At 31.0% G+C, this 13,102-nt stretch overlaps 1 protein-coding gene across 1 annotated transcript in view; it reads left to right on the plus strand.

Moving 5' to 3' along the window:
• LOC113367215 (histone acetyltransferase KAT2A-like) overlaps window positions 1-13,102 on the plus strand; it is a 100,347-nt gene that overhangs the window by 44,002 nt on the left and 43,243 nt on the right. The window contains exon 5 of the mRNA XM_026608845.1: window positions 1,056-1,220. Coding sequence (XP_026464630.1) covers window positions 1,056-1,220 — 165 coding nt within the window. The remainder of the gene's footprint in view (window positions 1-1,055; window positions 1,221-13,102) is intronic.

The following is a 13,102-nucleotide window of genomic DNA, read 5'->3' on the forward strand; positions in this document are numbered from 1 at the left end:
CTTTTACGTACGGTAGGCAAATGACACCAGTATATGATTCTAAGTCTAAACGGTTTTTATGGTCTGTGAGGTCTTTTTGTTTGTTAAAAATGTAACTGCGTCTGTTATTTATGACCGAGTTGATTATGTTCGTAGGATATGAGTTGTTTTTCAGTGTGTTTATAACCAGGTCAATGTTCGTGTCCCAGAAGTTTTTGTCAGATAGTAATGTGGCGTGGTCTGTTAAATTTATTATTGTCGCTATTTTCATTTTAATTTATGTATCGTCCGGAGCTAGTTGGTTTCTGGTACCAGTTAGTAATTAGTCGGTTAGCCGAAACGTATGGATTTTAAATAAATAAATTTTTTAAAAAAACTCATACTATTTTTATTGATGTTACGCCCGAATATTAAACTCAAATTAAACATATATATCAACATCAAATTCAAGACTATTCAAAAAAAAATATATATATATATATATATATATATATATATATATGAGATAAGCTACTTCATTTTAACTTAGCTTGATTAAGTTTTGTTTGTAAACATATATAAACGTCGTTGTCCAATATATAAGCTCTTACTTTTTATTTATAAAATACGAATGATGAAAATTACAATATTTATAATAATTTATTTAGAAACATTTGAGATTTCTCGGATATTTTATTACGGTACAGGAAGTTTCAGGTATTTGCCTTAAAGCACGATGTCATACACCACTAATTTTATTCAAGTTACGTGTAACACTGAATGTGACAATATATTTTTCTGAAATTTGCAAAAGCTATGAGTATTTTATCAAATATCACTATTATAAAAATAATCTAATTTAAACACAAATCAAAATTTTCTTATTGATTCATAGTTTTAAATGAATCAATTGAAATAATTATTGATTTTTGGTTTCTGTTATTTACTTCCTTTCACGTTTCATATTATTTTTATGTTGATTTTAAATAATAATTTGTTTATTAATTTAAAACAGAAAATATCAACGAATATCAACTCAAGTCTTAACCATATGCCATTAGTTATATTTAAAAAAAAACATTCAATTTTTGTTGCAGGAAACGTGGTACTTCGAATTTGGAATGGCAGGAAATTTATAAATCAGCAAAAATGTTTCTCCATTGCTTAAATCGCTATAACTTTGATACTCCTACTTCCTTCAACGAAAGCAGACCTTACAGTTCTCCGGAGCAACAGGGAAATTATAAATTACAATACATGAGGTATGCATGGATATCTGAAATATAATTGAATTATAATGTTTTTTAACACTAAACATACCAACGATGGTCTAAATGACCGTTTCAATCTTTGTGTGTAACGGTTTTATCATTTTTTAACATTATCTATATGACAATTCTTAGAACATACTAATAATATTTTCTTTACTCTTTGATTTTAATTATTTTTTCAATTTCTCGAAAAAAAAATGTTATGCGCTCTAACTACAGCGGCTCAATTTGACCAGTGGATAATGTTATTTGAAAGGTAGTTTTCGTCGAAATGTAGGTGCAGATTTATACAAAATATGCCAAATTCTGGGCGGAGTGTGAAGTCAATAGTTAAAATATTATAATTAGGTTTCTCAATTTGGGAAATGACAAAAGAAAACTAATAAATAATTCACAAATTTTAAAGAAATTCGTATAAATAAAATTTTATTACCCTCATGCTGTAAAAAAGCAAACCGAGAAAAAGCTGGTCCCAAGTTTCAAACATTATTCAATAAAATATGAGAAAGCAGCTAAAGTATTCCGAAAATTATTAGAATTTGTATTAGTACATTGTTTCTTGAAAATGTGGTGGACTAGATTGCTAACAAATGTAACATGAAGTCGAAAATTTGTAGTTGGTATATTTCAACATTTTTATCCTAGTTGGATAAAAGTGTAAATTGTGTATAGAGAGTAAAAGCATTTTAGGAATGAATTTTTGTTTTAGTTGTTATATATAATTTTTTAACTCGGCGATGCATATTTAAAATCTCAAAAAATTCAAGTTTTTATCAATACTGTCCATAAGTTCGGTTTTGTGTGAATGAAATACTTGTCAAATTTTGTAAAAGTTACGAAACAACAAATATATTTGCTTCAGATGAACAATACAGATTAAAATAATTGGTAAACAACATAAGAAAGGCGAATAAAATATATTATTCATGCATGACATTCTGTATAAAAATTTAATTTTATTCATCTTTTTCTTATAATTTATTTTAGAAATTATGTATATAAAAGAAATTAAATGAAACTTCATGAAAATTTATTTATTTCATATACATTAAACAATAAATCAATCATTATCTAAATAAATTAATAAAATACATAACTTTTTAATTGTAGGTCATTTTGACCGCGCGCGATAGTTATAGATATACACGAATTGTCGGTAGGTTTAGTGTTAAAGTTAGTTTTCCATTAAGTTTTAAGTTGGCAATTGTTAAGTGATTCTAACGGAGTTTTTATTGTTTATATATATATATATATATATATATATATAAATATTTACATTCTACATATATAAAAACGTTATTTGTTTTTGTGAGATCCAAAAACTCAAAAAGATCACCACTGATTTGGTTTCTGTGAGATCCAAAAACTCTAAAAGATCACCACTGATTGAGCTAAAATTTCAGTATGATATGTAATTCGTATCTAAAATGGTTATTATCTATTTTTTACATTAGTCACATACCCACAAAGGCATTTTATTTTACCCTTTCTTAATGGTAGCGCCGCCTACCGGTGACCACGCCAAACGCCTGATTTTGACATTTGCATAAAAATTAGGAGCTAATTCGGATTACTGTGCTCCAATTACGATTATGCTGGTGGAAAAATCAAATTGCCTCAACTTGAGGCACCACCAGAGCCATTAAAAACGTCACTTGCTGGATCAACTACTGAATCAAAACATTTTCTATCGAACATCAGGAAATATAACAATTGCTTCCAAATGACGTCATTTGGTGCGTAAATTATTAAGGGCAAATATATCACAAAGCTGGCTCTCTTCCCTCATTCCCAGATAGTGACCATTAGTTCTTTCAAATGTACTTTATTAGTGATGATAGAATAGATGAAGTAGATGCACGTTGTGGTATACATACCTTACTAAGAATATCGATTATTTCGCAGCTGCAGAAGCTTCTTCGTGCCAATTATCCTTAGACAAAATATTAATTAGTTGAAACTCTGGCACGCGAGTTGCATTTACGAAATTAGTGAAAAACATATTCGAAGCAAAGACGGGGCCTTTTAACCCCTTCAATTACCAGCCAATATCCAAGTTTACGGGCCCAAAGCGACACTGAGGTCGGTCGCACGCAGTGACATAAACAACTTTGCTCAGCGTTCGAAACTGAACAAATCACAATATTCCTATATGCACGTGTGCGGTACAATTAACTTTGCAAGATGTTTAATAAATAATTACGTTGATTCTTAAATAAAAATAAAAAATTATTATTACAAATATATAAATTCATACATATGATTATAAATTTATATATTTGTGCGAAACGTACAATGTCACTACCACTGTCAGTACTACTGGTAGCAAAATTATCACTGCTTTGTAATTCATCACTAATCATTTTTTAATACATTATAATGGGTAATTTTATTAAAACTTCTTATAAACGATGTATGTATATGCCTCACCAAGTTTCGTCCGGTAGACTTACGACGACTCTAAGGCGTCCTATTCGTGTTTGGGCCGATAACCTTGCGACGACTCTGAGGCGTCATATTTGTGTTTGGGCCTAATACCTTGCGACGCCTCTGAGGCGTCATATTTGTGTTTGGGCCGATAACCTTGCGACGCCTCTGAGGCGTCTTTGTAAGCGAAGGGGTTAAATTTAAAGATGTCTTCATTCCTAGAATACCCATAATTCCGAACGATACTCATAATTCCGAACGATTTGAAGGATGCAATTCCCTGTTCTATTGGCATTTCCAATTCTAATAAATAAAACTCAAGGCCAATCTTTTGAAATATTTGGTTTGAATTTAGATCAGGATTGCTGTTCACATGGACAACTGTATGTAGCGTGTAGTCGAGTTGGCAAGCCAGATAGTCTTGACATTTACGCAGATAGTGGAAAACATAAAAATACTATATATCCACAAACAGTGGCGGCCCACCCATAAAAAAATTGCTTTCGACGCCACTGTTAACAAATCTTGCAGAATTAAACTATTGTGAAATTTATTATTTGTTTTGTTTCCCATCTCTCAACCATTCAATTACCAATGCCAAACAATGTCTCAAATATTTTCAATGTCAAACAATGATAAGCGGCATCTGACAAAAATTTTAATTCACTTATGAGCTAAGACAACATCAGAATATAATATATTTATGATTATGAATAAGAAAAATGTTATGTCTACATTATTAGCGCCGAAAAGCAGCTGAGATGTGCTAAAAATTAAAATAATATAAGATACAGTCATCATGCATCTGACAGGTGGTGCAGTCTGCGCATGCGTCTGACGGTTGTGGAATGTCAGTGATTGCCTATCAACCATACCCTATATAATTCAATTTGCCAGATTATTAATAATTACCCGAAGGAGAAGTTTATGTTTTCATAAAAAATCCGATTTGCTAATTTTTTGTTTTCTCGATGTTTTAAGCCATTCTGAATCGAATGAGACCATATTTGGAAAAAATATGTATGTGTGTGTGTTTATTTATGGGTGTGTGTGAACAGATTGTTTGCCGTAAATCGACGTTTTCCCAACAACGGCTAGACCGATTTGAAAAATTTAAAAGCCATCCGATGAGCCACTTACTTTTAATATATGAAAAATATTGAAATCTTAAGTTTTTTATAAATTGAAATATATTAGTCAGAAGCGTATACGGCGAATGAAAATAATCAATATTAATAATTATTGTTTTATTCGGGGCGTTGGATTTTTTATTATGACTAATGAATATACTTATATACAAGATATAAATAAATTTTGGCTTTTAATAAATATTTCCATACTTATATACAGATTTGTCGAGGCGCGCGATAACGACTCTCGCTCGTCGCTCTTGCAAAGCGACTTTATATGGGTGTTCTTGTACCGGCAGCGCGTGTACTAGCTTAAGTTTTTACAACTTTTCACCCTAAGTTCCACTCACATTTAAATGAATTTTTGAATAACAGAAGAAAAATGTACAGGCTTTCGAATGATGCTAATATAAAAGTAGTCCAAAAAGCCGGACTGGTAGAAAATGGAAAATGAAAAATCATTTTCACCTTTTGACGCACTAACAAATAACTTTTTCACATTATTTGTTATGAACAACATAGACAAGATCAGTATAAATAGAATGACGCTAACATTTTTTCGATATCTCTCATATTTCCGACAAAAGTGAGTTTGAAAAAAAGGGCCACTTTCACATGTTTTCACTGATATCTCGGCCAAATGATAAGCTACGGATTTGAAATTTACTATATTGAAATACCAGGGCCAATTCTGTATGGGAACACGCCCAGACCCTTTATCATTAACAACGGAAACAAAAAAGAAAATAGAATTAAAATTAACATGTTTAAGAATATGAAATAATATACATTTTAAATAGAATTATAATCATTGCATAAAAGGTTTTATTCTATTTACATGAACTTTCAAAGATTTCTTTCCACAAAGCAGAGTATAATTAACAGACGAGTCCTTAGAAATAATTTCATATGGACCAATCCATGGCATAATTAATTTTTTAGATTTTTCTCTATAAATAGTTTCATTCTTTAATAGAACCAGTTTACCAACGTTAAACTCAGTTTTCTTTGAATTTTGATCATAGTATTTTTTGGATAGGTGTTTATTTTGGATGAGGTTTTCTCGGGCGATTTGGTTTGCGGATTGAATTCGATGTTTAAGTTCTTTGGCATAATCGTCATATGTAATATTGGTGATCAGGAGGTTTGTGGAGAGAGGATGGGATTTCAGGGATATGTCCAAAAACAAGTCTGAATGGACTAAAACAAGTGGCTGAATGTGGAGTGGTGTTAAAAAAATGGCATAAGGCAGCCCATTATCCCAATCCTACTGATCGGGTTTGACAAAATTTCTTATATATTCGATTAACGTACGATGGGATCGTTCCAATGCGCCGTTAGATTGCGGATGGTACGCAGTGGTTTGGATTTTAGAAATTTTAAGTATCTTACAAGTACTTTTGAACATAGAACTAAGGAAGTTAGTGCCCTGGTCGGTTAATAAGTTTGTTGGGATGCTATAATAACAGACAATGTCTTCTACGAAGACTCTAGCAATAGTCTCGGCATCCTGACTTTTAATAGCAATTGCTCTACTAAACTTGGTTAACAAATCCTGAAATTATATATTTGTTAAACCTAGAAGTCTCCGTTAATGGCCCTACTATATCGAGGGAACATTTTTCGAATGGCTTAGAAGGAGTATCTGTAATGATCATGGGATGTTTATTCAAGTGATAACTTTTATTGCATTGACATAAGTCACAATTTTTAATAAAATTTCGAAGATTGCGTCGAAGTTCAGGCCAGTTATATTCAACGAGAATTCTTTTCAAAGTATGTTTAAAAGCTTGATGCCCACCAAGTGGCTTAGTGTGATATTCATGAAATAATTGAAATTTGTCGTCATCTGTTAATATATGTTCAAGGGGATAATTGTAAATCAAAATGATAATGTCATGATTTTTAAAAATATATCGTAGCATTCAAAGTACTTCTGTCCAGTCTAAGTTGTCAGTCTCGTTAACGAGAATTGGTAGTGATAATTTCTTTACATTTACTTGTAAGCATAAGTCTTTTAAGTTAGTAATAGTGGTGAATAAGATCTCAAAATTAGTCAAGCCGTTTTCAGTATATCTTGTAATCAAATAAAATATAAAAATATCTTTATCTTTAACATATGCTATATTCCCTACGACTTTATTTTGAGCAATTAATTCGTCTGTAAATATAATATATTTACTTTGGATTTTTGAAAATAAAATATGGGAACTTAGGAAATTTTTTTAGGGTATCGATGCAAATGGAGCTTTTGCCAGAAATAAAATTATCATTACTTCCTTCAATTATATTATGATTTGTGATTATTTGAGAAGAAAGTGTTTTTCTAAAATTATTAATGTCATCAGTAATTACATTATAAATACGACTCAACGCATCCGCGTTAGTATTGCTACTCCCTTTTTTGTAAACGATTTCATAATTAAATTCTTCAAGTTTAATTCGCCAACGCATTAAACGCGAGCCTGGATCTTTTAAATTAAACAGCCATGTGAGAGGCTTATGATCAGTAACGATTATAAACTTCACGCCGAAAATATAAGGTCTAAAGTGGCGTACAGCCCATACGATTGCAAGTAACTCTTTTTCAATAGTATCTTTCTCTTATTTAAAGTTCGACTGGCATATGCGACGGGCGAATCCTTGCCAATCTCACCCTGGGAGAGAATAGCACTTAAAGCTTTGCCTGAAGCATCAGTAGTTAAATTAAATTGTTTTTCAAAGTTTGGATAAATAAGAATTGGTGCAGTAATCAAAGCATATTTCAAATTTTCAAGTGCAAGTTGTTCTTGCGAGGTCCAATTAAATGTAACATATTTTTTTAATAGATTACTAAGTGGTCTGGAAGTTTTAGAAAAGTTGTTAATAAAACGCCGATAGTAAAAAACGCTATAGTAACCTAGGAAGGATTTAATATCTTTAGAATTTTTTGGATAGGAAAATTTAAAACTGCGTCTATTTTGGAGGGGTCAGGTATTATTCCCTCGGGAGTGATTAAATGTCTTAAATAGTATACTTCTTCACAGTAGAAATTACATTTGTTTGGCTGTAACCGTAAGTTATTTTGTCTAAGTCTTTCTAAAATTTCACAAATTCTATCGTCATGATCTTTTAAAGTATTTGAATATATTACAATGTCATCAATATAAACAAAACATTTTACACTTTGTAGTCCGGTTAATACAGAGTTCATTAAGCGTTGAAACGTAGCCGGTGCATTTTCAAACCGTACGGCATACGTTTGAATTCGAAATGGCTAGAAGGTGTGGAAAAAGCTATTTTTGCTTTATCTGAGGCGAGGTCTAAAGTAGAAAAATATTTTGAATTACCTAACTGACCTAAAGTTTCCGTTATGTTTGGTAAAGGAAAGGAATCGCCAATAGTCGAATTGTTTAATTTTCGATAGTCAACAACCAATCTTTGGTCATTATTATCACTTTTTTGGGAACTAGTGATATAGAAGCATTCCACGAGCTCGTACTATGCTCGATAATGTCTATCATCTCTTGCACTTGCCTATCTACTTTTTTATGAACTTCAGGAATAGGATATGGTTTTACATTAATGTTCGGTGGGATCCCCGAAGGAGTATTATTTTATGACACATTGAGGTAGTAAAAGGAAGCTTGTCCCCATTTATAAAAAAACGTCTTATATTCGTCACATTTATTCGTCCTAAGAGCTGCCACCAATGTTAAAGATTTGCCTTCTGCGATGGAGGTAATTTTAGTATTTTAAAACACAACACAAGTTTTTTAGATTTATTACAGAATACAGGTATGTACTTCTTTAAAGATAATTATTAGGTTAAGTGTCCCTAATAGAAAATGTCCCTAAAATAAAATATAGAGTCCATAGAACGAAAAGAGTAGAACTCGAAAGATGTGGACTCCATAGAGCAATGTAGTTGCACATAGAGGCATAAATGTGATGCTAAATAGTTAAGGGTGTCGCACATAACACTACTTATGACAAGTAGTTTAATTTTAAAAATTTATCAAATTTTGAGAAAATGACTAGTTTTTTGACGTTTGTTAAAATTAAAATTAGACGATTTACTTCGTGTAACGGTAGAGTACTTGGTCTTAATAAACATACTAAACCATCAAAGTACTACGGAAATTGGTTCAATTATAAAAAGTATTGATTTTTGAAAATTTGCTTATATAAAATACTCAGAGTTAACGTGTTCATTCGCTTTCAGTTATATGTAAAATCCACTCGTAATACTTTTAATCACTGATAAATTAATTTATTTTTTATTGATTAAGTCGATTAATTACACATGTCTCAGCATGTGTTTACGTAACTTGCCTCAAGACAAAATACCAATACTAACTAGTTTTATATTATTTTACTAAGAAGTTTATATTGTAATTTAAAGAAATATGATTTTGCAATTTTGTTAACAAAAACAAAACTTGAATCGATCGAAGAAAAAAACATTTTTCTCTGCTACAAAATTTTTTTTATAATCTGTTGTCAATACTGTTACATTGTAAGATATTAAATATTGTTTAGCGCGAGTCGCGCTATGCACTTTGGGGACCCCAAAGACTTGTATCCATTTGTCACTTTCGAATGCCCATTTTATTGTTTTTTCTTTTGTTGAAAAGTATTTTTTAATTTTGTTTATCGGGACAAATAAATATATAATAAAAAAAAAATATCAAGGGAGAGCGGGGCTTGAAAGTCAGCTGGTAAAAAGACCATTACTAATATCTCAAAAACAGGTGAAGTTCGGAATTTTTTCCCAACAATATTTTTTCCGTCGATTGAAGATAGCGAAAAGGTAGGTAAAACCTTTGTAAGCATTTAATTGTTAAGAAAATTGCAAAAACATTTTTTCAATTATTATAAAGTTGACTTGTTGATTAAAATAATACTGATCTGATCAGCACAAATGGAGATATTTAATTTAACGCAGAGGCTGTTCATAGAAATTGAGAAAATCATCAATATTATAATCGAAAATATTTTCAATACGGATCACATTTCAAGTTTAACAGTTTTTTTTTAAATTCAAAATTTTGTCTATAATTGTAAATAATACTTACACAAAATTTCTGCGAGGAGAAGTAGTAAATGAATGAACTATTTTTTTCACCTTTTTGAAAAGTTTTAAATAACATTCTATAAATTAAAGTGAATTCAATATAAATTATATATGCATGGTAGCGCGGGCCCAAAAGGTCCAATTTCACTTTGAGCAAATACAAATTATATTGTGAAAACCAAACCAATTATAACGCAACAAATAACACATATCAAACGAACAATTATCTGACTATGTTCAGTAAAACAGCCAGGGAATTCAGTTCAGTGAAACAGCCAGCTACCTTATCATCGTTGAAATGTGTTTTTTTTGCTGTTTTTCAAGAACTTGTTATCTGGTCGATATCACCCCATAGACGGGATGACAGGTGGCAAACAGGTTCAATGTCTTATTTTGATTTTAAAGGTATTATACAAAATAATAACTACATTATACAACTAATGTAAAGCCCGGTGCACACGACGCCAGTATTCTTTGTAATAGGATTTCTGTCGTAACAGGATTTCTGGCGAGCAAGAATTTTGCGCCAGATTTTCACTTATTTTATGACAAATAGTAATTTCGTGCATTTTCAAATAGATTATTATAAATATATACTGTGAATTTTACAATTCATATTTCATAGGTCTAAAATACACTAATGTTTATAAGTGTACAAACAGAGAATTGTAAGAATTGTAAACAAAAACATATATGTATCGCATCTGATTAGGATTAAGTGAAATAATAATAATTAAAAGATAATAAAATGCTTCAGTTTAATATAACAAATATTGATTTTGAAAATTAGTTTTTTTATCGGATAATTAATACTGATATAAAAATATTAAAAAGGTTCGCTTTTTTTTAATTTTGAAATACATTTAAAATTCTATGTAATTCTGTCGACCATTTTCGAACTTTATCCAGACATCTAAAAGAAACTAATGCCGTATATCATACATATCAATTAAAAGAAGAGAAGGCTTATAGGATTGTTCTTAGAAATGTACACTTTTCAACAAGCACAGATGCAATTAAATTAGAACTATTAAAACAGGGTCATGTCGTACGTAATATCCTAAATATTAGACATAGAATAACAAAAGAACCTCTTAATATGTTTTTTGTTGATCTGGAACCAAATAGAAATAACAAAAATATTTATAACATTTATAAATTATTCAACTGCATAATACGCGTCGAACCACCGAGAAAGTCCAACAACATTATACAATGCACTCGCTGTCAACTCTTTAATCACACCAAAAATTACTGCAATAGACCATTTGCTTGCCTAAAATGCGGTGACAATCATAATACTATAGCTTGTACCAAAGATCCGAATGCTCCGGCATGTTGTTATTTTTGCGACGGTGCTCATCCAGCTAATTATCGCGGTTGCTCATACTTTCCAAAAATTAAAGAACAAAGAAACAAAACTCCAGTATATCAATCAGTCATAAATCCAAATCCAAATAACCAAAATTTTAAAAATTCTAATAATTCTAAATCTAAAAATAAAATAAACAACATTTCTCCGGCCTTAAATCCAACAATTCAAAATTCATCCTATGCAGACATTGCAAAAAACAATTACTCTGCTTCTAATCATTCACCTTCAAATCCTGATTCTGATTCTCTAGCAACACTTATTTTAGAATTTAAAAATATCTTCAATCAGCTTTTGCAACAGAACACCATAATAATAAATATGTTATCCACGTTAGTCAACAACAAAAGCAATGGCAAAAATAATTAAAATTGCTGAATGGAATGCCAACGGTTTAATACCTCACAAAAATGAAGTAGAATGTTTTTTAAAGTTAAACTTAATAGATATCTTATTAATCTCAGAAACTCACTTCACTGAAAAATACTACTTCAAAATTTATAACTACACTACTTATAATTCAAATCACCCAAGTGGCAGGGCTCGCGGCGGTTCGGCTATATTAATCAAAAATAATATAAAGCATTTTGTTCTACCAAATATTTCTGATGATTTTCTACAAGCAACTCAAATTTCTGTTGAAACAAATTTATATAATTTTTGTGTTTCTGCTGTTTATTGTCCACCAAGATTCAAAATTTCTTGTGCTCAGTTTTCTTCATTTTTCTCTCAATTAGTTAATAAATTTATCATTGGTGGTGACTTTAATTGTAAACATATTGCCTGGGGTTCTAGACTGACTACAGCCAAAGGAAAGATTCTTCATGCAGCCATAGGGCAAAATAACCTCTCCTTTATTTCAACTTGCAGTCCAACTTATTGGCCTTCTGACCCTACTAAAGTTCCAGACCTTTTAGATTTTTTTTATAGTGAAAGGTATTGATCTTTCAAATCTCAATGTTGAATCTAGTTACGATCTCTCTTCAGATCATTCTCCAATACTTGTGACGTTGAGCACATTTCTTACTCCAGTTATCAACAATCATATTCTACACAACAATCTTTCTAACTGGATTCAATTCAAATCCATACTTGATTCAAAATTATTTCCAAAATCTAGGCCTACAAGCGTTATTGATATAGAAAATAATATAGATTATTTTTCTGAGATTGTACGTGAAACAACCAAGCAGATCACCCCGAACATTATTCCAAGAAATGATAATCTAATAATTCCGCAAGAGATTAAGAAGCTAATTGCACAGAAACGAAGAGCAAGACGTACCTGGCAACATTCTCATCTACCAACGGATAAGACATCGCTTAATCATCTCAATAACACGCTGAAGAAAAAAATGTAAGAATGGAAGAATTGTACATTCAGGTCGTATATATTGCAGTTAAATAGGTACGATAATTCCATATGGAAACCAATCAGAAACAAAAGTAAATCCCTACAACAAAACCCTCCTCTGAAAATAACCAGCCAAAACGGATTCATTTGGGCAAAAAGCAACGAAGAAAAAGCGGAGGCATTTGCTGATCATCTAAGTAGCAGTTTTAGCGCTCGAAATATTTCCCAGAATAATTTAATTAACAATTTCGTAAATCAACCCATACATTCTACACCGTTAGGACATTTTTCACCAAATGATGTCTTATGTGAAATAAAAAGGATAAAAAATAGATCTTTGCCAGGTATGGATAAAATTACTCCAAAGATGTTAAAAGAATTGCCTACAAAAGGTATCTTATATATAACAAATATTTTCAACGCCATACTTCAATACAATTATTGGCCCACAGCGTGGAAGACTGCAGAAATTATTATGATCGCTAAACCAAACAAAAACCATCACACTGCTAGTTCATACCGTCCTATCAGTCT

The sequence above is a fragment of the Ctenocephalides felis genome, unplaced genomic scaffold, assembly GCF_003426905.1.
Source record: "Ctenocephalides felis isolate EL2017-DRISC unplaced genomic scaffold, ASM342690v1 CF-g0.4_SCAFFOLD_01170, whole genome shotgun sequence".
NCBI lineage: Eukaryota > Metazoa > Arthropoda > Insecta > Siphonaptera > Pulicidae > Ctenocephalides > Ctenocephalides felis.